General features: G+C 46.2%; 1 protein-coding gene across 16 annotated transcripts in view; it reads right to left on the reverse strand.

Annotated features, from left to right (window-relative positions):
- Tenm2 (teneurin transmembrane protein 2) overlaps positions 1-27,016 on the reverse strand; it is a 1,236,692-nt gene that overhangs the window by 26,159 nt on the left and 1,183,517 nt on the right. For 15 of the 16 annotated variants that reach the window (XM_028864303.2, XM_028864310.2, XM_028864309.2 and 12 more), the window contains 6 exons: positions 21,846-21,866; positions 18,712-18,944; positions 16,178-16,332; positions 13,883-14,757; positions 8,256-8,431; positions 6,475-6,710 (listed from right to left, as the gene is read on the reverse strand). In XM_028864303.2, coding sequence (XP_028720136.1) covers positions 6,475-6,710; positions 8,256-8,431; positions 13,883-14,757; positions 16,178-16,332; positions 18,712-18,944; positions 21,846-21,866 — 1,696 coding nt within the window. The remainder of the gene's footprint in view (positions 1-6,474; positions 6,711-8,255; positions 8,432-13,882; positions 14,758-16,177; positions 16,333-18,711; positions 18,945-21,845; positions 21,867-27,016) is intronic. The other variant, XM_028864307.2, reaches the window with a different exon arrangement.

The following is a 27,016-nucleotide window of genomic DNA, read 5'->3' on the forward strand; positions in this document are numbered from 1 at the left end:
GTTTTTGTTTCTGCTCGGGATTCAGGGAATCCTGCCTCCGCCAATTCAGGGCCCTTGAACATGCAAGGGCCTTAGTACGGAGGGCTTTTCTTCCACCCCAGGGCCAGAGAATCCCAACACTTATTCTTCATTCGGTTTTCAGCTCAAATGCCATTTTTCTCAGAGTAGCTTACCTCACGTATTACCTATTCTTGACCTAGGCTTTTCTTCAGAGCATTGCCACAGTTTGTTTATATGACATTTATTTTATCATTGCTTGTGTTGCTTTGCTAACACTTAAGGGGTGTGTGTGTGTGTGTGTGTGTGTGTGTGTGTGTGTGTGTGTGTGTATGCCTGCGTGTGTTTAATACTTCTCCCCATACCATCCGAAATAGTAAATTCTTGCTTGTGTATATATGCTTGTGATCCTAGCACTTGCGAGGTTCAAACCATAGGACTGGCAGTTTGAAGCCAGCCTGGGCTGCATATCGAGACCCTGTCTTAAAAAACAACAATAAAAACTGCAAGAAATGCCCTATCTTTGGCAGTTGTGGGCACAGGGCCATGCCAACAGCCTCCAGTCTTGGCTCAGACTGTCCACAATGCTAGCTGCCCTTCCTTACTCTAGCCACCCTAAATCTACCACCCTGCTCCCCTATTCTCTCTCCTCTGCTTTCTACTTCTGGGCCTTGCATTCCTACTCTACTAGGTCTCCAGCTCACTTGGCCCTTGTCCCCTCATCCATGGAAGACAGGGGACAGAGAGGAATTAACAGCCTGGGGGCTGGATACCTTACAAACTCATTCTCCCCTTCCCCAAATAAACTTGAGAGTTCTGAAACAAACAAACAAACAAACAATCTACCAACAAGCGGGCTGGAGAGATGGCTCAGTGGTTACTGCATGTATTACTTTTGCAGACGACCTAGGCCAATCAAGTTCCCAGCACCTTGTTGGGCAGCTCACAACTGCCTGTAACTTCAGCTTTAGGGAATTCAATACCCTCTTCTGGACTCTGAGGGCACATGGCACATACTGCCCCTCATATACACATAATTGAAAAAAATAAAACAAATCTTTAACATAACAATCATGACTTTCTAGTACAATAAGTTATCCAAAAGTAAAGTACTGTTTGCTTAGGGAATTCATGGTTCAATGTGAGCAGAGGCTTGCCCTTTGAATTATGTGTAATTTAAGCTAATCAAATTCAAGGTGCTGCAAACTGGTCTGGATGCATCACCACGTTCTCAAGGTCACACAGGATCCCGTCTGTTTTGGTCATAAATACACACGGAGTGGTTAGTAAGTGTGTCCAGACTATAGCGGGTGCTGGGAGAAGAAAACACCAGGCAGGTGGAGAATGAATGTGTCATGGCATGGAGGGACAGAATCCAGGCTTTCAAGACAATAGAAGTATGTTAGCAGAACTGCCTGGGTGGGCCCTCCACAGGACTGAGTTCAGGAGGTCATGATCACCCGCACACATGCATAATACAAAAGTAATGCACACCAGTATGTAACTGTGGTGTCATATTAATGATATGGAAACCCAAACACAATTACTAACTCCCACTTCATATTGGAATGCTGATAACACAGACACCAGCATCACAATGGAAGATTATCTCGGAAGCAATTTTTCTTTTGTCCTCATACCTACCCATGGAGCTGTTTCTTGTATTTGCAATCTCTATGTAAATCACAATCAAGAAGAAATACCCCTAGTGACATGTGCCCTCGTTTTTTAGAGAGAATCAGGTACAAATTCTTGCTAGGAAAAAAGAAGAGGTTTTTAGATGGTAATGGAAGTGTTCATTTTGGTCCCCTCTCCCAGGAGCCTAGGAGAAAGACTTACTGGGCAGAGGAGAAGGGCTTCTAGTCTGCCTTATGGCCAGGCTGTGGAGGGATGGAGGATGCAGATTTTTTTTTTAATCTTAGTTTAGCATCCTTTCCTTTGGGTAGAGGACCCTCTTTTTCCAAACCTTCTTCATTCTACATGAATGACTCCCTTACAAGAGTCAGGTTTGGACATGTGACCTGAGCCTGGCCAATCACAGGACTATCACCCTAGCGAGCGAGCGACCGGAGCCACCAATCACAGTTCCTCCATGGGACTGATTTTTTTTTTTTTTTTTTTTTTTTTTTTTGTTTTTTTTTTTTTTAACTCAGAGATTCTGTCCTCTGGTTCTACCAAACTGAGATGATGTAAGACTTTGGCCAAGTCTTCTTTTCCCCCACATGTGAAGAGAGCACCAGCCTACTGCACAAGAAAATTAGCCTAATTGCCAAAATCAATACTGTTGGGAAGTGGGGAAGGGGCTGTGGGAAAGAGAAGAGAGCAACGTGAACCTGATGACATCTTGGACTCTCTAGGTCAGCTCCCCCCTTGTGGAGGTCCACTTCATGAGACAATGCATGCCCCCCTTTATCTTGCTATCCTGAACATGTGTTGCAGAGAAAGATTCTGGACAGATTGGGGGTGGGAGCATGTGCTTCCAACTTCTACTTTCTTAGGGTAGGGGAGAATTTATGTGGTAAACATCTTCCAAGTGGAGCCTAAAGAGGATGTACTTATCACATCTTCCCACAGGACACTTGTCACTAGTGTGGTAATGTGACATGGTCCCTGCAATCATGGAGCTGAGAGATGCTGTGAAGCAGTTGGTTTATTTGTTTGTTTTTTTGTTTTTTTGAAATACCAGAGAGGATAGTGAGAGGTGTGGAGGAAAGCAACAGGAGGTACTCTTTCAAGAGACAAATCTTTGGGAGGCATGATGAAACTCTTTCTTGCCTCGCCTGATCCTGGGCAGGAAACGTGGGACTGATCCATCAAACTTTGTCTACAGCACCACCATCATCTTACATGTTCCCAGTCTACAAGGAGGAATGTTTGGCACGTTCAATGGTTAAGACATATCTCTGATTGGAGGACCGTGACAAGACAGGTTACCGGGAAGGGTTAGGACTTCACTGGCTGTTCTGTTACAGGAAAGTTCTTCGCTGGGAATTTTGGACACCTCTCAACACTGGACCACTCAGAGCCTGGTCTCACAACCCCAAGTGGTCAGACTCACAAGACGGCTGGTGCTGGGGAGAGGCCAGACCATCTGGTCTAGCCTGTGACACTGCCAGTTGCCATCCTGGCTCCTTAGACTCACTCCAAACGCTGTCCCTGGGGAACAACCTATGGCACGGCTGTGACCAGCCACATCTTCCACTCCCTTCCTGGTCTCCTCATCCTAGAAGGCAGGGCTGGGGTCACCCTGCCGCCCACATCTATTTCGGCTTTCAGTGTCTGGCCTCTCTCCATCATGCTCAGAGTCTGGCACAGCCTTCCTGGTCTACGCGGTCACGTGAAAGGCCTCTTGGAAGTCGCACCGCACGGCAGCCAGACTTGCTGCCAAATCCTATTAATCATGTGTGTTGCGATTCTCCCAGGCCTCTCCCTCTTCTCTCTCTTTCTCCCCTGCTGGAGACCAGTTTCTGGTTTGCATTACTGTAACAGCCTCTGAGCTGTCCCTCTCCTCCTGGCTGGTCCTCCTCCTAGTCTGTCTTCCTCTGCACCCAGGGAAGCTGGAGAGATCTTTCTAATCCACGCATCCCCACACATCACTCTGCTAATTAAGCCCTGGGACAACTCTCCACGGCTCTCAGGATAAATATGGGCCTAGCATAATATTCCCTTCCATGTGGCCCTGGCTATTTTTTTTTTCTCAGGCCTCATGAGTTTTGGGGTTTTCGGAACTGCTTCTCCCTGCTCCCCTGCACGCTCCTGTATCTTGGCCTTCTTGAGGGTGTCTCTCTCTCTCTCTCTCTCTCTGTCTGGAAACTTCTTTCCGGTATCTTTGCCTAGCTAATTTCTGCTGCTCCTCAGAACTGACTCTGACTTCCCCGAAACCCTCCTGGTCTCTTGTCAACCCTGTGACCTGATTTGGGCTCCCCAAATCTTTTGGTTTTTCCCTGGTAATCAGAAAAGCCATTTTCCAAGCTCCCTTGGGGTTAACACAACTGTCCTCTCCTGGGTGTGTGGAATGGATGCATGTGACATGCAGGCTAGCTCACTAAGCTCCCATGACATCTTTAAACTCTTCCTCTTCTACAGCAGCTTCCGGGACACGTGTGTTTGATGTGGTAGGATCCCAACGTAGAGCAACTGGGTTTAGTCGTCATGAGTCGCTGTGCGGCTTGTCTGGACTGTGATGCATTAAGCTTCTGAAAGGTCAGGGCCTATTTGTTACCTGTGCCATGGATTACCTGCTCCTGGCTGATACAGTGTGTGCCCCCTTTCCTTAATGCTGTGCTGCTTGCAACGTCCTGATCATCATGGACTGAGACAGCCTGCTTGCCCTAGGGGCCGACAGATGTCGCTAGCTTAGGGGCTACAAAGCTCCTAAAAGGAACTCATGAAGCACAGGGAGAGAAGGCCAAGCCAAAGTCCCCCAAAACACTATGCTCAGCACCTCCCCCACACCTTTCCTCCAACAGCTCCCCACCCCCCAGCAGTTTCCAGGAGTTTCTTTTATTTCATTCACTAAACAGTTTATGAACTGAATTAAAATAAATGAGATGCAAATAAATTCCAGGCTTTCTCCCTCATTTTCAAATTACATTTTCAGTCCACTCAACCTGTTATAATCTCATAGTGATTTTCATTTAAGAGAGCTAAATGGATATGTGATTATTGTTACAGGAACGAACACCAGACAATTAAATGTTGAGGTGTTGATAGATAAAACTGTGTTTTGATTTGCATAAACATGATGCCAGCAAGTCTAACCCTGGCAGAAATTCAGTTATAAGACTTGCGTGCCTAACTTCTGTTAATTACCACAAGTACCATTATTAAGAATTTTAATATTCAGAGTTGGGATTATTGCCATTTTATTTTAGGGCCACATTTATCTTTATTTTGAAAACTTAGTCAAAACGCATAACTAATTTATCAAGGAAAAGGCATGATTACTACTTATAATCAACTTCTACAGTGCAGCATATCAAAAATCAATTACACAGCCCTGAATCCAGTCATTAAGGATTTAGCCACTAATCTTATTCCATTTTTGTCTTTAGGAAGATATTGCAGCTTGCAACTTTGCAGATATCAGCAGAGGAAGAAAAACATGGGAGTCTGCTGATAACCTAATGTGGAGAATTAAACTCTAGCCAGACAAAGGCAGAATCTTAATATGGAGTAGCCTGGCTCTGCAGGGAGGTCACCTGCCTGGCCGGGCTTCGGAAGTTATGACCCACGTTAGGCAGGTACTCAGTCTTCTACTCCCAGGAATTCTGGAGCATTGTTTTGATTTTGCCTCACTCTGTGGCTGACTATTTTCCTCGGGCCTGTCTTGACCTGCGATTTACTTAGGTCTTTATTAGTTTACTTCTTGGCTGTCTCCTCTTTCCTGCCCCTTGCCCCTGGATGCAAGTGGCAGGAAGGTCAGAGCTCTGCCTGTGTGACATCTGCCTTAAGTATCCAGCACAGGGCCTGGCCCTAAGTGCTCAGTAAACATGCTTTGGATATGATGAAGACAGGTTTCTGGCCGTCATCTCCTCACCCTGGGAGAAGGGTTGTCACCACGGTAGGAGTAGGTCCCTCTGTGTGACAAGAACTGACAGGAACAGGATCCATCATGCTTTGATCATCTAAATAGGAAGATGTGTGGGACTGTGGCTAAGAATACTGACCAGTGAACAAGACAGAGAGGTGGACCTGGGGTCAAGTCCTGGCTTAGCCTTGAATTTTAGTTATTATGTCCTGACATCTAATTAGCTTCCTTGAACCTCTGCTTCTCACCTGAGATCCCAACAGGCTATTGAAAATATCACAGTAACACAAATAAAGCATTTAATGTAGTGCCCATAGCATAGCTTTTTGCAGTGAGTGTGTTTCTGTTAGCTTTTGCATGGATGCCCTTAATAAATGTGTTTCTGTTAGCTTTTCAAAGATGTAAGTTAGGGCTGGTCAAAACTTCCTACTGCACATTTTTTGTTCCTTCCTCTTGGGATACCTTCCTGATTCATCAGGCTAGCTAGCAGACATCTTCTTTTGTGACCACACAGTATCCCCAAGGGATCTGTCTGCACACACCCTGTGATCATCCTGCGTCTGCATTTCCGGAAGAGCATCCCTCCTTGGCTGTGAATAACACACTTTATACTTTTGTTCTTCTAGTGTTTAGAAAATGACCAAGCATACGGTAGGCACCAGCCCTGACTCCTGTGTTGCACTGTCCAGATAGTGACAGCTGAGGGAGGAGACGGCAGGTGCAAAAGGAAGACCAATACCTTCTCCAGCTGAGGCACCCTGTGAATCGACCACGGGGATCGCTGTCTCGGGAAATGGAGGGATTTTTTTCCCCTAAGCCCAGAGGAATACATCTCCCACCTTCTGAAAGTGGAAAGGCCTTCTGGAGGCCTAACGTTCTCCTCTGCAGTGTGAGGAAGGGTCCCGTCCCCTCCAAGTGTATGGCAGGGCAAGGATTGACCTGCTTACCCGAAGCTTCCTCCCGAAGATGGTGACTTTGCCTTTAATCTGTTCCTTCCTCAGGCGCCACTCGATGGAGTTTAGGCCGTTCTCCATGGGCAGTGAGATGTTGCAGCGCCCAATGGTGGGGGTGATGGTGCCTGCCAGGACGTGGGGCTCACTGTGGAAGCTGACACCCATGCCGTTGGCGTACATCACCCGCAGGGTTCCGTTATTGCAGAGCTGGTAGCTGTTTCGCACTTGATCTGGAAGAATGTTAGTGGGGGTGGGGATGGGGAGAGAAATTATCCACTTGATTAGTCAGGAGAGAATAGAACCCCTATTTTTACAGGTTTCCATGGTACTCTGCAGCTGTCAGTCTGAGGCTGCCTTCAATTAGCACACACACAATGGGAAGGTGAGTAGCAGAGATGTTACTGATCCATGGGAAGGAAAACATTATTAATATGTGGCACTCCAGAAATAATTATGCCGTGATATTTTTCTTTTACTCACTGAAGACTATTAATAGCACATTTAAACATTTAAAGATGTCTATTGCCTACACAATTTGTGTCAATCAAATCCCTGAACTTTAACATATATATTTTAGCTTATATGAAAAAAAATAAATGAAAGGCAAACTACTTCAATTTTTCCTTCCCCTTTGGCCTATCATCTAACCCAAGGTTGATGGTCTAAGCACAGGCCAGAGGCACTGCGAGGCAAGTCCACTGTTCATCGGTACAGGGAAGAGAAAAAGCTACCTCCGGTCTCTTCATGGCACCATTGCTGCCCGCATCACTGTGCTACCAAAGAACTTGGGAAGCATACACACAGTGTGAGGTAGATGGAGTCAGTGGGGGCTGATAATGTGTGTTTATCTTCCCGAATAGAATCTACACCAGTCAATCAGACTTCTGACCTTTTCCTGTATCAAAGAATCACAAGCAGGAGCCCGCTTTCATAGGCACGCTGTGTCCTCATCATCTGGGTGCAGGAGCCAGGCTGGGCTGGCCTGTGAGATGCCAGCTTTGGGGGAGCGAGCAAGGTTGTACCTGTCACTCAGTGACTCTGGCCATCATGCAGAAGGACACAATCTACATCGTTAATCATCTGGCGGAGTGGAAATAGAGCCATTGAAACAGGCTTTGCCGAGGGATAATAGTCTAGAAATGTCATCATTTATCTGCCGAGAGGACACTTTTATCCTCTGACAACTGGCGAGCCCACCGACATTATATCTTAATTAAAAGAAAAAATTAATCTGTAAAATGCTGTTTCTTGCCAGCCCCTGCGCTTGCCCTGGACTGCATACAACAAAAACAACGGGTGGTCAGAGACCTCGGGGATCCGGGTCCTGGCAAGAGATTGCTCAAGAGCATATTTGCAAGAGAAAATCAGAATGGAACAATGACGAAACCCAAACCCAGTGGTAGCCCTGGAGAACAAACAGTACTTGAGGAAATAATGACATGGGTTGGGTTTCTAGAGGGTGAAGGGAATAGGTAAGAAACAGGAAGAAAGTAGTTGGGGAAAAATTAGATGTTTTTAGACATGTGGGTTTCTCCAGATAATTAAACCTTTGGTGAGAGGGTGTGACGTTTCCCTGCATCTGAGAGATTTATTTTTATTTTATTTTTTTTCCCTCTGAGACTGTTTTCCGGTAGAGTGGGTTTGCTGTAGACATTTGGGTAAGACAGAAAGCTGAGGAATGTTCTGGATGTTCAGAAGTTCTCTCAGGTGAGGGCTTGCCGGCTCTGCAGCTGGGCATGATCTCGGGGCAGAGGGGTGTTGGGCTGGGGCCTTACCTTGCACCACGGTGTAGGAGGCCTCCACTGAAGAGAGGTTGGTGATCACAGTGACATCGTCATCACGGTTGGAGTTCTCAATGTCGATGGTGATGGATTTCTCCATCTCCCGGTGCAGACTGGTCACCACCCCCGTGGGCCGGGTCACGTTGGTCAGACGGCCCTCGTGGTCATAGCTGGAGGAGAGAAATGCTAGTGTGAAGCACAGCCCATGGAGCCGGAAGTTTCCTTGACATTCAGACCCACAGGAAGGCCAGACTCATGGGGGCAGAGACTGGAAGGTGGGAGTCCCTGGATGGTGCTCCGCACTGAAGGCCTGCTGTAACCCAAACCTCAATCTGTCTGAGGAACAATGCTGTGCTTTTCTTGAGCCCTTTGATATCACTGACTGCACCCCAATGGAAACCAGTCCCCTGGTTTCAAGCAGTGCGGGCTTGACTACATCTTTCTGAGCTAGTGGGGATGGCTACTTGTAAGCATCCTTTGCTCTTCATGTGTTCCACAGAGCGACCAAGTCAATGCTCCCCAACTATCCACTCTATTTTGTCTCACCTCTGCTGAGCAAACCTTTAAGTGCGTGCGTGCGTGCGTGTGTGCGTGCGTGCGTGTGCGTGCGTGTGTGTGTGTGTGTGTGTGTGTGTGTGTGTGTGGTGGGGTGTGTGCACTCAGGCCCGTGAAAACCAGAAGAGAACTGGAGTCACAGGCAGTTGTTGGTTGCCCAGTGTAGATGCTGGGAACTGGACTTGTGTTCTGGAAGAGCAGCGAGTGCTCTTAATCACCGACCCCTTTTCCCCAGCCTTAAACCACACTGTTTCCCCCCAATCCAATCCAATCCAATCCAAATCTGGTATTTGAGAATGTCTGAGCCTTAGCCTTTTGCATGGTACCACCTCATTCCACTTGTAGACCTCTCAAAGTCAGCCTGGGACAAATTGCCACCTCCATATTCTGGCCTGAGCACTACAAACCTAGCTTGGTCATATAGTCCCTAAGAAACCAAGCTCAGATCCCTAGCCTGCTGGGAGACTCACTGGATCTCAGTTGACCTCAGCAACCATGTCTGAGTGTGCCACGATCGTGTTTGCTGCCTACAAGCTTCCTGAAGAGAGTTCTTTATGGATATGAGTTGTCTTCACCTGATTCTCAGCAGATGGTTCTGGTTCTGCTACTTCCAGATGGAGAGTATTTGCCCTCGCTAGAAGACCGCTGTATTGCTAGAGGCTCCTTAGACCTCAGGTGAGGAAAATGGCTCTTCCCATGGTCTGCATATAGAAGCCTCTGAACTCTCTTGCGTGGGCTTTCACACTCAGGAGAGATGGGGAGGAGGATGGAACAATGAGAATTTTGCTTAGAGAATGAAAAGGGACACATGGCTAGACCTCTAGCTGGAGGAGGGTCTCCTTCTGGACTGGGCAGAGCAACCTACTTGGCAGGTTCTGAGTGATGGGTCCTGGAGCTGGTACAGGATGTGTGAAGGAGATTGTCCATGGGGGAGCAGTGAGAAAAATTACTGATAAAACATGGAGGGAGCTGGGATACTTGGGATGGAGACCTGGATGAGACTTGGAGTGCCCTGGGAACTATTATCTTTAGGGAGCTGAGGAAACAGTCAAGTTCTGGATGTTAAGCTGCATGACCAGTGGGTGGCCAGAGGGACAGAAAGCTTAGCGAGCTGGGGGTCCAGCCTCTTGTCTCTGCCCCTTCCCTTGCCTAGAGTGCTGTGCAGTGGAAATCCAGATAGCACCTTCCCCTCAGAGGCTTGCTGCTGTGACCGTGGAGGGGACCCAGGCTTTCTAAGCCAAAGGGGATGCCTCTGTTTTTTCTTTTTTCCTACTAAAGCAATGGTTTCTCAGGTGGGGGGGGGGTCCCAAAGATTCTGTTTATGACAGTGACAAGTTAGAACTATAGTGAAGGATCAGTGATTAGGGATTATTAAATAATTACCTATATATAAGACAGAAACCTAGGCAGCTGTCAAAATGAACAGCGTGGATTCCTATTGGCACACGGGCATGTGTGTGTATGAGCACACACACAGAAACAGAGTCGAATGGAAGAGGGAAGAATAGAGAATAACCCCTTCCTAGCACATGGCTTTTTACATGTAGACCAGCATTTCTGAAAATATAGACATATAAATATTAACAGTGTTTTCTGTGTGGGATTTTGACTATTTTTGTTTTCTTCTTTGAATATTCCTATGTTTTAGTAACTGTAGCTTCCTTTCATATTTTAGAAGCATAAAAATACTTTAAAATAAGAGAGTGAAGCAATGAAAATGTTCGGGCTCTGAGTGTCTTGTATAGACTCAACAGCAGAATCCAGCAGGCCAGGACTGTGTTGAATGTGTTCTCTGGGACCCGGGCAGGATTTGGAATTCAATGCCCTGTATTTTAGGACATTGGCAATGGGCAGGCTGTGGTCCATCCTTCTGAGAGGAGGAAATAGAGCTTCTCTGGGGGAGGCAGTGAGGATGGGACAGACATTTCACAGGCTGCAGGGAGAAAGCATGCTTTCTGGCTTGCACATTGACTTTCGTGGGGGATGCAGCTGCTCACAGCTTTGCTTGCTTCCCCAGGATAGATCTGCAGATTCAGCTCTCTGTGCAGAAACCTCTCTGCTCTCAGGAGCGAGAGCCTGGATGACCAGCAATGGGGTCTCAGTGTCAGCCTGATGGACTTGGTAGGACCTTGGTGGCCACGGGGCCTTTGACTTGTTCATAATCAGTAGACATTCATCAAACATCTCTTCTATGCAAGCTGGTGGTGAAAGCACTAGAGATTTGGATGGGAACAAAAATGGACAAAATTCTATGCCTCATGCCAGATGAAAAGGCAAAGGTAAACAAAGGCTGCTTTCCCCTACTCTGGAAGCATGGCAGCAGGGTGGGGGATACCCGAAGCCCAATTCTTACACCTCCATGTTGACTGGCTCTCCAAAAGCCACCTTCTAAGACAGCAATGTAACTGTCTCCAGAAGGGCTCATTCCAGCTCGGGAGACTGCAGAGCCTGCTCTTTCTATAATATAACTGCTGAACTTCTTTCCAGGGGAAGTCAGCATCTAGAACGTGTTCCTGCTGTTTTCCCGCTGGCTGGATTTGGAGGAGGACGTGACCACAACCACAGAGCACACAGCATAGCTCTCTCTTCCGGTGGGCCTGACCTTAAGGGGAGTTATGTTTTCTACCCCTGGACTCCGGTTTGCTAAGGTATACTCTGACCCCCAGGAGATCGGGACCATAGAACTGAGGACGGTAAGAGAGCAGGATACAAACCAAAGCATTCAAAGTGCAAACTGCATCCCTCAATCCTACTGTTTGAAATTAAGTCCCTGCCTAACTCTTACATCCTTCTTTGTGTGGGAGGGAATGGGGACATAGCTGTGCTTTATTACTGCCCTGTTAGCATCTCGTTTCTGTTGAGCTTCGGAACGCCAGCCTTTGCTGGTTTCTGAAAATATACTAGTTCAGTGAACGATCATAGGCTCCTGTGCAGCGGATATCACCATCTGATACACTGAGGCTCAGACAGGTGGAGAAACTTGTCCAATGCCAGTGAGGCAGTACGTGCCAGAGCTGGCATCCATACCACTGCCTTTCTGATGCTGAGGCCCAGGGACGTCCTGGTAAGCCACGCTTTCTCCTGTGGAGACTGTGGAATCTGTCATTCCCTCTAAAGGTGGACCTTGCCTAGGATACTCTTTCAGGACTCAATAGCCTGCAACTGGGGAAATCTTAATTCCAAGGCTGGGGCTTCCTGGAACTGAGAGAAAGCTCTCATTGAAGCATAGACCATATCTTTCTGTCTCTGTCTCTGTCTCTGTCTCTGTATCTCTTTGTGTGTGTTTCATTTCTGTTGCTCCAGCCTTCTCTTTAGACTTTTGCAATCTTTGTGTGGTGTTCACCTGGACCTGATATCTTTGACAGGAAGTATGGTTTGTGTCTGAGTTTTAAAGCAACAGTCTTCTGACCATGTGCAACAAAAGCTAAAACAAAACAAAACAAAAAAAAATCAAAAGAATGCCCCATCTTTTTAGGATGCCTGAGGAAAACTTATCCATGTGAATCTCCACAATGGGGAATCTGGATCCTTGGATTTACTCACATTCCTTTTTCTTTTAATTATTTATTTATTGTGCATTGTTGTTTTGCCTGTGTAAGGGTGTTGGTCCCCTGGAAGTCATGAGCTGCCATGTGGGTGCTGGAATTGAACCTGGATCCTCTGGAAGAGCGGTCAGTACTCCAGCCCCAATCTATTCACATTCTGAAGTGTAGCAAATTAATAGAGAAAACGTGATTTAGTTTCACCATAGCTCCTGAACAAACACTTTAAAAAAAATTGAGAATCACATGTATGTTTTCATTCAGCTGTGGACCTTTGATAGCAAACTGCCTCCAATCAAAAGTTCATGTCTGTGGGGTTCCTACATCTGAACGAACTTTGGGACTGGACTCCAACCTAGGGCTAATTCAGGAGGACCTCTTTGATGCCAGCCTTTGCTTCTTACTCAGGGGACTCAACAGCTACTAAGTGCACTGGCTGGTGAAGTGTGATCAGGTCCCAGCGCCTGGAAGGATGTGAAGTTGCTCAGTCATTGGAGACAGAGCTTTCCCCAAAGGGGAAGTCAGGACCTGGGCAAGCAGTTCTGCAATGCAGGAAGACTCCAGCAGGTGGCGACAGCTTCCTTTGCATTCTCCCAAACCCACTGGCGTACACACAGGAAGCGGACATCGTTGATTTAAGCGTGATCAACAATGAAGTCTTCTTTCTCTTATCCCTCCTACCCCTATCTCTCTATGGGCATCCCCTCCCCAACTTACTGAATTCTCAGCTAGCAGCAACACTAACACAGACAGCAAGCCAGGGCTCCTAATGCATAACGCTCCCTCAGCTCACTGCCATGGAGAGAGCCCAGAGGCTGGTAAATTCCATTCAGTCTCTAGCAGGTCATTGGGGACTCAGGCTTAGCAGCCTCCTCCAGCCAGCAACTTTTAGGTTAATACCTGGGGCAGAAGGCTTGCTTGACCAAAGCTGCTTTCAGGAGCTAGGGAAAAAACAGCTTTTTTTTTTTTTTTTTCAAAACAAACGGTAGAACTATTAAGTATGAGATAATTGTTGGAGGAAATATGACCAGCCCTCACATCTTTTAATATACCTAGCACTTTATCTGTATTGATCTGCTTCTGCTAAAGAGGAAATTCAGAGTTTATCTACCTGTCTGTGCAATCAAGTGTGTTGCTGGACCTATTGTTAAATCACAGAGGCCCCGCTGGGACCCTGCCTCTTACTTTCTAATTTCCGCACCCATGGCAAACATGAATAATCAGTGGGGTTAATCAGCACTTTATCTCCCAGGTGCTGTGCGTGTCCAATATCCTGAAGTTTGAACGGCAGCAGACAACAGGAATTCCCAATGCTAGCAGGGAGGATGCTCGATATCAGAGGCCTGATAGAGCAAATCATTTAGGAGTCAGGAGAAGGGACATGAATATCCCGAGGCTATAAGAAATCATTAAAGTTAGGAAGACGTGACTAGGCAATTTTAAAAGCAACGGTGAATGGTCCATCCGGATGCCAGTGAGAGCAGGTGGGAGGGCGCTAGGGAGACGGGTCCAAAGCCTACTTACTCATAGAAAGTGGTCCATCCAGTTTCATCACTCTTCGTGGCTAGGAGTCCAGTGTTCCCATCATAGGTCATGAGGCCAAGCTCCAGGTTCTGTGTAGACACGGCTTTGAGGCCTCCATTGGTGCCCACGGTAAGGGTGATGATCTGGTTATCGGGCATGAGCAGGTGGCGGGGCATGCCGCTGCTGTCCCGGCGGATCTTTAGGGAATTTCCGTTGTTGTCAATCAACTCAGTGACGTCATTGTCGGCACTGTATGTGAAATTGTACAAGTACTCCCCCGTCACCAGGCTCACGGTGTACTGATGGATACCATCGGCGTTGAACACGTACAATTCCTGCTCTCCCGGAGATGCAGCCTCATACTGGTTGAAGGCATTAAGAACAGGTTTGTTTTTGCTGACCGCCCTGATCCGAATATTCCCAAGGTCTGCGATGTAGATGGTGCCATCGGGAGCCACAGCTAAGGAGGATGGGGAGTTCAAGATGGCGTCTGTGGCGTAAGCATCATCTCCGGAATAGCAGATGCAATTGACGTCATTTTTGCAGTCGCAGTCAGAGGCTGCCCCGGCTAAGAGGCAGATCTCCCCATTGGTGGTGACCTGGCGTAGGCGGTTGATCTTTTTCTCATCCGTCTCCGTGATGTAGAGCACCCCAGTGTGAGAAATGGCGATGGCGCTGGCTGACTCCAGAGCAGAGTGGATGGCAAGCTTACTGAGTGAGTAGTCAATGCCAGGAACCTGGCAGTGCATAGGCCGTCCTGCGATGATGCTGACCTGGTGATTCTCGGTGATCCGCAGGATGACGTTGTTCTCCAGAACGTACAGGGAATTGTCCATGGGGTTGACGGCAAGGTCTGTCGGCCATTCCAGACGAACCTGTCATGACATAGCATTTCAAGAACAGGCTCTAATATATTGATTTTATGCATTTGGAGAAAAGACTTAGCTTTAAAAAAATAGTTATTTTATTTTATATAATGCTTTCCCTCAATGTATGTTGGCACCATGTGTGAGCCTGATCGGAAGAGGGCAAGGGTATACCTGATCCCCTGGAACTGAATTTATGAATGGTTGTAAGCCACCTCTTGGGTGCTGGGACTCAAACCCAAGTCTTCTGCAAGAGCAATAAGTGCCTTTAACTGCCGAGACATCTCCCCAGCACCGACTTAGCCTTTTAAGAAATACACTAACTGTAGCACCCTTATTGTTCATCATTGAACTATTTGCCTGAGCCAGCTGTTTATGATGGAGAAAAGGGGAGCACGTGACAAACTCTTCCTTCAATTTCATCTGTCCTGACTCGAGTCCTGCCAGCTCCATCTATGACACAGTTTCTCAGTCTCAGATGACTAGCCAGGGCTGCAGCCATCAAATGCGGTGGAACAGGTAGATAAATGCACAAGGGACCAAGGCAATTCAGTCCCATACTCAGCTCCCCAAGCCATGGGTCAGAGAAGGCTGTGTTCATTTGGAGAAGACACATTTGTCTAAATTGCAAGAAAGCAGCCATGTGGCTTGGAAGGTGGCCCTAGCCCAAGAACAGACAAAGAACAGGCTGGTTAACAAACTACAACTTGAGTGCTTGAAAAAAAAAAAAAAAAAAAAAAGAAGTGAACAGAGCCAAGTCAAATACATTCTTCCTCTGTGGAATTTGAAATAAAAATCTCAGTAGCAAGTTGTCAGTTTGTTGGGGAATTTGAGCTAAAATTTATGAGGTTGACCGAGGGTTGAAAAGAATCTTACAGGCAGGGTGAACATACAAGCCGGCTTCTTTGAACAAATGCTGCACATTTGAGGAGCCTGTGGTCTCTGCCACTGTAAGGGACCCAATGAAACACACACTTTGGGGGATGATTGAGGAGGGCTCTGCTCTGGTAACTACTACACAAAGTGGAGGTTTATATAGTGAAGATGCAATCATTCCAGATTAACAGGGAAGTTCTGATTGACATGTAACACTAAACCGTACAGTCTCAAATCTTTGAAAATGATGGAGACGAGAGATAATTATACAGCAGCCCCTACCCTATAATCTGCCACTGCTGGAGTGTGCCACCAGCTCTGCTTCTCAGAGAAGAATTGCCCTCTCTGTTCCCCCCTCTCCCCCAAGTCTCTCTCTCTTTTATTGCCCCTCTCTCTCTTTCTTTCTCCCCCCATTCCTATCCTGCATTTTTTTCCATCTTAATGTCTAGTTCACCTTGATTCCTCTCCAAACTAAGATCAGTGTCCACAGCTCATACTCCCAACTCACACGGGAACACGTGGGAACTATGGGCTAAGACCTATAGAGTCTCACCTGGGCCACATCCATGCTGGAGTCACAGCTCAGTGGCCGGACAGCTGTGAGGTCATTGGACCCCAGCAGGGTGGAGATGATTCCATTTTGGTCCACCTTCCGGATCATGGTAGCATCAACGAAGTACATAAGCCCATTCTTGTCCACTGCAATACCTGGGGAGGGAAAAGCATGGGATGTGGGTTTTTTTTTCTTTTGACAGGAGGATGGTTTGTGGAGGAGATGGGGGGATGACCTACTCTAGGCATGATGTGTTTGGACCAGGGACCTTACTGGGATGGGTGAGCATCCTCAGAACAGTAGCTCTCAGTCTTTTAAAGGCAAACGTTTTCTCCAGGGCGCTGTGCTGTGCTCAATTCCGAGGGTGCTAGCTGTATTCCCCCCAATCCGTGACATCACCTTGAACTGCAGAGGAACCAGGGCTGCAAATGAAGGGGGAAACAGCCCCGACTCTGCTCTCTCCAGAGACTCCGCTCTCTCCAGAGATTCTGCTCTCTCCAGAAAACAAGTTATTACCAAAGTCCATTGCTTAAAAAAAAAAAAAAAGATTGGTAGTATATTACTCAAATACCCTTCACAACTAATTGTGACAATGAGGCTGAGAGACAAGGATGCTTTTAGCCATAAACTCCCAGTTCAAAATGTATCCTCCAGGAAGAATTCCCAATTAAGCCTTGACTCCAATCAGCACTCCAGTGCCCCCAGGGGACACAGAGCCCTAGCATTTCCCTGTCACAGCAGGACTGATAAGACACAGACTGCAGCTTCTATTTCTTTTGCGTTTTCATTTCAGTGCCCAAGTACAAGGCTTGGCATCCTTAATCCATGCTGCAGGCTGCTTGCACAGTAGCTAAAAATGCTAACAAGAAATAGACCCTGATATGATTGCTCTTTAACCCCAAGCATCTTTAGTCCTTTCAAATAGACACTTATCGATTCCAAGAACTCCCCAGGATAGGAGTCATGGAAATAATACCCGTCCTTTCTTATTTTATTATTTATTTAATTTTAGTGTGTGTGTGTGCACATGCATACATGTTTGTATGTGCACACATGCATCTGGAGGCCGGAAGTCGATATTGGGTGCTGTCTATTTTTTTTTGACATAGGGTCTCTCACTGAACCTGGAACCTGCTGATCTGATGTAATTAGGGATCCCCCTGTCTCTATTCCTCTCCAGAGTAGGGATTACAGGTATGTACCACTGCAGCTGAGTTTTTTTCTTTTACGTAAATGCCACATGTCCTTATGATTATGCCTCAAACACTTTACTAAGTGACAGCTATCTATCCAGCCCTCCCCAAATTCTTCTTCTTCCTTTTTTAATCTCTGAAACTCAAGGACAATTTATTTAGAGTTTAAAAGAAAAATACCCAAGGCAGGCAAGCTATAAATCTCGGCAGTTGCCTGGAGGAGGAAGTCAGAGAACAAGAGGAAACCACGCTATTTGAGCTAAGCCGGCATGGAGGCCAGCCATATGGTAGATAAGCAGACACATGGCAGGGAAGGGGTTTCAGGGAAAAAGTGAAAAGGCCCAAAGTATCAAATGGCCACTTAGTCTTAGGCCAGCTTCTGGAAGAAAAAGACAGAAGACAAGAAAAAGGAGAGTTGCACCTTTCTGAGTCAGAGACCAGAAAGGCAGGCAGACTCAAGAGAACCTCATGGTGGCTTGTAATGACTGTGCCAGGGGCTGGGGATTCTGGGAAAGGACTCTATGTCATTAAAGGGCTAATTTAGTCCTCTTGCTCCCTTTAGTGTGGCTTATGGTGAACCCACCTTCCTGAGGGACAGTCCCTTGGATAGGAGATCAGCTAGACCAACTGATTAATTTAAGGAAGAAGACATGGCCATGTGTCTGTCTACAGCAGTGGTTCTCAACGTAGGGCTCATGACCTTCCACAGGAGTTGCCTAAGGCTGTCAGAAGACACCGATATTTACACTACGATTCATAACAGTGGCAAAATGACAGCTATGAACTAGCAATGAAAATAATTTTATGGTTGGGGATCACCACAACAGGAAGAACTGTGTTGAAGAATGGAAGGTTGAGAACCACTGATCCAGAAGTAGATTGCGTTCTTTTGACGAAGAGGAAAAAGCTTTGCCTCCCACTGAGTACCCCACCTCACCCCCCACAATTCTTAGCAGCTACAATTTTCTTGGGTATTCACAACATGACCGACACGATGCCTCAGACTTTAGATACACTGTGGTCTAACAACAAAGTCTGGCATAGTGGAAGCTCCTGGTGGCCTCTGTTGCCTCTCTAGCCCTTATGGTTGGCACTTTGATGGAGCTAACACTGTCTTCTGGTTCTCTGTGACTGGCAGCAGCCAGAAGTCTCCAGGTACAGACTACTATGTTTCCATAAGTAGTGTATGTGGGAGGTAAAGTTTACTTTAGTAAATTAGCTTGAAAGCACCCACATAGACCCAGGAGCCTGGAAAAAATGGTGTCTCAGCCTATAAGGATTTACTCAGCTTGCAGCAGGCTATATGTGGGGTACCGGGCTCTCGCTTTCTGCGGTCTTTACCTCGAGGGCTCATCAGGGTCGCATCCACAGCCTTCCCTCCATCCCCACAGCGGGCTTCATCAAAGGGCAGACACTGTTCACCAGTTCCCGCCACCACCTCTGAGTTCCCAGCCAGGTCTTTGGCTCCACTCAGAGACTTGACTCGGTAGATTCTGCGACTGTTGGTGTCAGAAACGTAGAGTGAGCCGGTCACAGGGTCCACAGCCAAGTAGTACTTGTGTCCTGGGCTGTTGCTTTAGGAGAAGCACAAAGAGAAGAGAAGAAGGGACTATGCAGCTGGCCTCTGGGGTCGGAGGTTGACAAAAATCCTTGCGAGCCTCTTACCTTCTCTAGTGTCTCTCATTTTAGTGAATTAGTGACACTCTGAGTTATATTTCAACACATTATGGCTCCCAGGTACTCATGATTAGGCTTATGTTTCTCATGCTGTTTTGGGATTTGAAGATTCCCACCAAACTAACAGACTATTGCTTCATTGAACTGACAAAAGACCCCCCTCCAGTCCTGTTTTGGTGAGCAAGGATAGTCACTCAATGCCAGCTTCGTATATTTCCCGTGTTGTCTTCACATGTTGTCTCGTGGGATTTAGGAACCCCATCCCCCTGTGATAAATGTTCTCTTTCTCATTTATGCCTCTACACGACCTCTGAGGTCATGAGGACTGGAGCAACCTGGGGGCTGCTAAGCTTGTGAGGACCAGGTCCCCAGGGCCATCTCCCGCCCTGGGCCTTAGAGCTGATTGTCCCCTAGCGTCTTTGCAAAGGAAATCGGTATTTGCTGCAAAGTGTAGTTATCTAGCCGTCATGCACAACATTGGCACTCGATCCTGTCCAAACCACCATCCGGCATCTGAATCACCAACGGAGAAGATGCAGCTCTCCAATGCTGGATTAATACCGAGGTGTGAGTCCTGAGCCTCCCTGGCTGCTAATCCCTTCTGTGTGTGAAGTAGATCAGGAGACTGTGGGACCCCGGGGTCTGCATGTTTCTTCTGCTATGCCTCTCAGTGTCCTTCGTGAGCAGGACCAAAATGGAGCAAGACCCGGAGAACTGACTCAGGATTAAGACACGGGAAATGCATGACTCACACCCAGCTGGGGACCTCAGGTGAGTCTTTGGGCAACGGTGAGCATTGACTTTCTTTTTTGGGAAATGACAAAATCAAATCTGATCTTTGCTAATGGTCCTCCTGGCTCAAAAGTCTATAGCTCTCCCCTTGGGGCTGCTCCTCATGGTGGCTGGGACCAGAATGAGTGCTCACATCTCTCCAATGCTGATGATTCCAATCCCTCCTTTCCTGGGGGTAATGGTGGGAGCTGCTTTCTGGCCCAGTGCATGCGTTCCATGTACCTAGGATGAGTGCAGGCCTTTTTGTCCAGATAGTTTTCAATTATATTCTGGAATGACGGGAGGAGGGGGGTTGGAAGAGGTGAGTGGAAGGTGGCATGGTGACAGTTGGTGTCAGGTGTATTTGTCCTGTGGACATTAGCTGGTAAATTACTAATTAAAACACTATCCTTTGGGTTCTTGCCCGATTTAAAAGAAAAGAAAAGAGTTGGGAAGCTATTTTTAGGAACTATTTGTGCGTTGAGGCCATCTTTAATTCCTGCTCCTCTTCGGGTTGCTATTAAGACTGATAATTGAACTGGAAGTCAAGGTCCTTTCAAAGAGTGGCTTACTTTGGGTTCTCTTCTTTCCCTTCCCTCTCCCTTTGTTTTCTGCCCTCCTCACTTTTTTGGCCGCGTCATTAGAGAATATCCATATACGCAAAACAAATTAGGGCAGAAAGGGAAAAATCCATGCCATTTTTTAATTAGATGCTGCACCCTCTCACTAAATGAACAGTAGCTGGCATGATCCTCAGGAAGATCAAGGCCCTGCACATCTGTGCCTATGTATGAGCAAGATAATTAATTCTGGACTTTCTAGGGAACCCGATCTGAAGAGGCTTTTCTAAATCTCTGGCATAGGAGCTGACAGGTGGGGTTAGCTGTTGCTTGGGGAGACCATTCTTCTGGTAGCCCATCCTCTTTCTAACCATGATTCCCAGAGAGCAGTTGAGGAACATTAGAGAACCATGTTCCATATTGGTGTCTGTGGTGAGGAGCAGACATGGTTGGTCTGTGGGTTTCCAGGAAGCGGGAGCCTCTGGGGGACATTTCTAGTCTTTGAAAAAACTTGGCTGCCTTGGGGTATCTGTAATCAGCCAGTTTGGGGGTGTTCAAGATTAAAAGGTGGAACTTTTTTTCCCCTTCCCTAAAAATGGCCATTCCTTAGAGAATGATGATGCCAAGTCATTTGATTCTGTCTTTTGTCCGATTCTGACCCATTGTCACAAAGGGTTTCATGGAGTGGAGACAGCATTCATTCCATGAATAAGTTGCCCTTGTCCTTCTCCCCAAAGGTAAGAGCATCTTTTCTATCAGAATACTCCTGCTGCATCCATCTCTCTGCAGTGCTCACATTCATGCACATACATATGCTTTGCATAGTCGATGTGAATTCTACCAAAATGATTTTACATAACTGTGGATCAGCATGGTGACAGAGGCCCTTTAGACAAAAGGCACTTGGTCTACACCTTCCAAACTACTCAAGGGTGATTTAGCTTCGCAATAATTCTCAGTGTATCTAACTGTTGGATTCATTCTTATCAGCAGATTGGCAATTAACGTGTGTGTGTGTGTGTGTGTGTGTGTGTGTGTGTGTGTGTGTGGTGTTTAAATGACCACATATCTAGGGGAAAATCATTAATGAGTTGAAAATGAGTTTTTGACCCGTTTCCAGTTCATTAAAGCTTTTGTGAACCCAGTCCAGCATTTACAAAAGCCCCAAGTTTGCCTCAACTGTTTAGCCCAATTATGGACCACACTGAGCGGCCGGGACAGAGGTTCACCGAGGGTTCATTATCTTGCACTCGCATCTCCCGGAAATTCTAATTACTGTCAGCTTATTTGGTTGCTTTTTGACTGCATTTCATAATTGCAAAAGCTTATCATATCCACAACACACAATTAGCACATAAAAAAGTTACTGTATTGGGTACATAAAAATATACAACATCACACAAGAAGCACACAACAAGGAACAAACGAATCATAGCAAATCAGATGGGAAAGAGTTCTTCATCTTACCTATGTTTAAACTCTTTATTTCTTTATAGAAAGAAAACAGAAGGAAAAAAGAACAAACAGTTAGCCGAGGAATTGGTGATAATGCAAACATAACATTTTTTTTTTGTTTGTTTGTTTCTTGTATAACGGAGCCCACTCCCACCCCCGCCCAAAAAAAAAAAAAAAAAAAAAAAGCAATCTTTTTCATTTTTTTTTCTTTTCTAACTGACAGTTCCTGGCTCAATTACTTGGGAAGAATCCCTGAATTTGGAGTCCTCCCGGCCACTGGGAAATGTGTGCAAGAATGCTTGGATTCTCTGACAGGCAAGGTGGCTGTCAGGGGACACAGGTGGCAACAGGTGAGACAGGACTTCTGGCTGATGAAGTGATGGCAGATGGGTTGTATCTCAGGGGCAATACCTGTTGACTAGTAATGGCTCCTGTGAGTGTGGATGTAGGAGAGTTCTGAAGCCAGATTCAAGCTCAGCTGTCAATAACTCTGTGATTGACTTATAATGTCTGTCCTGGGTGTGGAAGGAGCATAGCTACACTTGTGCTGCTGATTGCTACTGGCGTATTCAGGGTAGAGTCGGGACCACCCAAAAGAGAGAACCCTGGCTCATACCAGCTGCAGCCTGGCGAAGGCTTTTGACTCCCTGAACCAGTTTCTCCCCCTGCTCCGTGCCTCCTTGCTCCTCTCCTCCCCCCCATTCGCTTGCATGAGCAGCACATCCTCGCAACCCATATTCATTCTTTCTCACTGTAGCAGCCAATACTATGCCCATTCATAAAATTCATAGGCAATACTGTCCTCTTGTAAGCGGAGCCAGAGACTCCAGTTAGCACACCACTTAGGAGAGTTAGGAAAAAAAAAAGGTTTGTTGCTTTTTTTTTTCTCCGAGAACAAAAAAGACATTTCAATTTCAGCAGGAAAGCGGCTGAAATGTAGCATTAGAGAAGAAGAGATGTAAGTGCCCCCAATAAGGAAATCCACTTCCAATTCCTGAGGCTTCTAGGTCCAGGTAGTAGAAGCCCTGGATTCCCTTTCCTTCTAGCTAAGAGAGGAGGCTTGGGGACAGGACAAAGAGAGGTGAATGCCCTGATTCTGAGGTGCAGCTCAGGCCTCTGCTGGGGGCCATCATTAGAGGGAGGTTTACACAGAGATTACATTTTTATATTTCAGTCTAACATGTTAGTTTTTGCAAAAAAAAAAAAAAAAGTTAATTAAATGACGCTGATAACTCCTGAGCTCTGACTGACATAGTACAATTTAAGATTCAGTCTGTAAAGCCTGGTGTGTCAGGGTGGCAGCCGGGAATTCTCGTGTCTATTTTATATCGCTTAATGAAAGTGAAATGCTATCTGCCACCAGTGGTAGACACATTTGCCTCTTAATTATTGCAATATCAATTCCATTTTTTTTTTAAACTCAAGATTTTGTGAGAAGACTGGATGGGATTTGGGTCTGCAGTCTGACCTACTTCGTCTCTAAGAACATCTGCTTTAAGTTGATTACTCTATCAGTGATAGGGGACGAGCACAGGATGGGAGGGGGATCAAGGCACAGGAAGGTGTGGAGTTTGACAGATCATGTGGATATGAGCTTTGGATAAAGGCTGAGGTCACTGTTCTTCAGTCCAGGGCAGGAAACTAGCCAAAATAACACCATCCTCTAGTCAGTCCGTGAAAAGAGTATAGATGCCCTACTTCTGAGGGACAGGTTTAGACTTTGCACACCCTCAACAACACTGACCCTTTAGGCACACCCTTTGATGGAAAAACAATGTCTCCAATTTACGAAACTGAGATGGATTAGCATTTCACACCACAAAGACTAGGAGTCCTCTGCAAAGGCTTCAGGGTCTCTCCTGGGCTCCCCAGCCTCTCTCCCAGAGCTCTCATCACCCTGTCTCATGCTTTATGTGAGTGTGCTGGCCTTTTCCACGTCTTTGAGAACAGGACGAGACTTAACACATCTCTGCATTTCGGATACTTCAAAGAGAGGAAGGGCTGGGGAAGTAAGTCCTGGAATGCAGGGAGCATGGAATGAGGTTGCTTTCCTTGGCCATGGACTAGCTGCATCCCCCATGTTCTGTTCAGAAGTTTGAAGCTGCATGTGCACCTTACCATTCTTGTACCCTTTGTGTCCTCTCTTTCCCCTTTCAAGTAGAGTGGAGCTGGGCTGGGCACAGTTTTATTGTTGCTCTGTACTTAGGTACAGAGACATTAATTTGGGATACATTTAGTTGAGTTCTAGAGGGATGTGGTTGGGAAACGGCATCCAGCTAAATTATTGCCAGCCATTCTGTCGTAAGAATTGCTTTTGGGAATGCTTCTGCCCTACTGTGTTGATTCATGGAGCATCTTTGTAGGGCATGTGAGAGCCACTGCAGAATTCATCCTTCATGGTTATATGTACATGGGTGACAAGATGATTAATGAATGTCAGTTCAAAGAACATTACAAGAAAATGTGAAATGCCCAGAAATATTACAAAGGAAACCTGATAGAGGTTTCTCTAAGTTTTGTACTTCTTACAACTTTATGTTATCAACAACCAATTGTGAACATGGCAGCATGCTGTGGGATGTTCTGTATGTCCTGTGGGAGCCCTTCTTGGGTTTTTTGTGGTGTTACCCAGCAGGTCCGCATAGAGGATGATTAGGACCATGGACCTGAGTGCAGGTGTCTGAGATGGTCTGCACTTGGCTGTGCTGGGGGATGGTCTGTATGTCAAGTTGCTCTGATTGGTCAATAAATAAAACCTGATTGGTCGTGGCTAGGCAGGATGTATAGGCGGGACTAACAGAGAGGAGATATAAAAGAACAGGAAGGCAAGAGACACTGCAGCCGCCGCCATGACCAGCAGCATGTGAAGATGCCGGTAAGCCACCAGCCACGTGGCAAGGTATAGATTTATGGAAATGGACTAATTTAAGCTATAAGCACAGTTGGCAAGAAGCCTGCCACGGCCATACAGTTTGTAAGCAATATAAGTCTCTGTGTTTACTTGGTTGGGTCTGAGCGGCTGTGGGACTGGCGGGTGACAAAGATTTGTCCTGACTGTGGGCAAGGCGGAAAACTCATCCAACAGCAGCAAGTTTTTTTTTTGTTTGTTTTTTTACTTTATCAATAATCTGAACGCATACCTGGCCACGCTTTATCCACACTCGGAGCAAGCACGAATCTCTTATTAGCAGTGGGTACAATATTAGAAACAAAACACAAGAAATTTGAAAAAAAAAAAAAAAAAAATAATAATAATCTGAACGCAATTTTAATGGGTTATATGGGAGGGAAGCCTTAATATGTGTGTTTATTCTATAGATAACAAAATCAGAAAATAACTGTCACATTAAAAATAATCAAAGAGCTGGGTGTGGCAGCACTTGGGAGGTAGAGACAGAAGGAACAGTAGTTCATGGCCATCCCTGGGTAAATAGCAGCAAGTTCAAGGCCAGCCTGGGCTATGAGACCCTGTTTCAAAACCTCCAAACAACAACAAAAACCCCAAGACAAAACAGATGATAGCAACAACAAAACTATCTGAAGAGAATCAAAAGGGCATGGGAAAAAAAAATCAAGCATCACAGAAGTGGAAGAGAGTCAGTTAATACAAAATATTACATCATTTGTGCTTGGTGATGCTGGTGATCCCTGTGGCTTTGCACAAAACTTGCCATTTTGTTTTATTTTTCTCATCTTAAATAATATTGTTTCATTTTTCATTTCCTCTCATCCAAGTACTAACTAGACCTGACCTTCCTTAGCCTTCAAGTCAAGACAAGATTCAGATGGTCAGGGTAGCACAGTGGGAGGTTCTTTCTCTTAATTGCATTTATTATTATTAATTATTATCATTATTAATGTCTGTGTATGTGTATGCTATGTGTCTGTGCATGAGTATAAGCATGCACACGGCACGGAATGTTTGTGTAGAGGTCAAAGGACACCTTTTGGAGTTGATTCTGTCTTTGCCCTGTGGATTCTGCAGAATGAACCCAGGTCATTGGCCTTGTGCACCAAGTACTTCTCTCTACTTACACACCTCACTGACACTCATTTTTCATTTTCAATTTATAATTTACTTATCTTCTTTTTAAGAGGGACCTCCTAAAATTGCATCCCCTTTTAGCTCTGTGAGCTTAGATCTGTCCTTGGTGAAAGGGCTTTGAAAACAGAGCCAAGGGGTAGCCGATTTTTCAGAGACATGGTGGTTAGTACTATTCTGGGTTGGGGGCTTTGTTTGCTGTCCTTTCCTGTCACTCATTCACAGCTGACAGGAGGGAAGCTGGCACCTTCTCCAGCTGGCTGTAGTCACACTGTGTGTCCTTACACTCACTGGCTGTAGTCACACTGTGTGTCCTCACACTGACTGGGTCCAGCTGGCTGTAGTCACACTGTGTATCCTCATAGTCAGTGTGTCCAGTTGCAGTCACACTGTGTGTCCTCACATTCAGTAGGTCCAACTGCAGTCATACTATGTGTCCTCACATTCATTGGGTCCAGTTGCAGGCACACTGTGCATCCTCACACTTAGTGGGATGGATCCATGTTTAACTCTCGGGTCAAGCTTGTCTTTTGGTATTCTTTGGATTTCCAGCGTCTGTTGCTTTTGCCCTCCTCTCCAGGCTCCTGCTTTATCCACATCTCTGCCTCCTCCAGCACTAACACATCTAAGTCGGACAATTCCCCACCCTGAAGATCTGCCCTAGTGTGGTTCTGCCATGGGCCCACCCGAAAGCACATGGAGGATGGTCTCCTCAGTTTAAAAAAAAAAAAATAAATGAAACATCATCACTTTTGTTTGGAAAATGGAAAAGAATTTCAAACGTTAGAGGAGGTATGACAGTCTTAATGTCTATCAAAATGGGCCACACCAAGAGACATTAGAGAGACACTGTCCCAGCCCTGACTGCCATGCTGTGGGTCTACCTCTTAAGATGCTTCAAATTTGGGAGAGAAAGATTTATCTTTGAGAGAAATTTACCCTGAGGTGTTAGTGACTGATGAATGTGCTCCAGAGTGTTTAGGTTTTCCATGGACCAGGTGAAGAGGGTGATAAGGACAGGAAGGAACGCATCTCCTAAAGGTGGGACACGAGGCTTTTCAGGAAAGTGGGTGTTGAGAATGTGTCAGCTCACAGCACACAGGTGATGACCATGGTACTCTTCCCAACATCCGAAGTTACT

Source organism: Peromyscus leucopus, chromosome 8b (genome assembly GCF_004664715.2).
Source record: "Peromyscus leucopus breed LL Stock chromosome 8b, UCI_PerLeu_2.1, whole genome shotgun sequence".
NCBI classification, from domain to species: Eukaryota; Metazoa; Chordata; class Mammalia; order Rodentia; family Cricetidae; genus Peromyscus; species Peromyscus leucopus.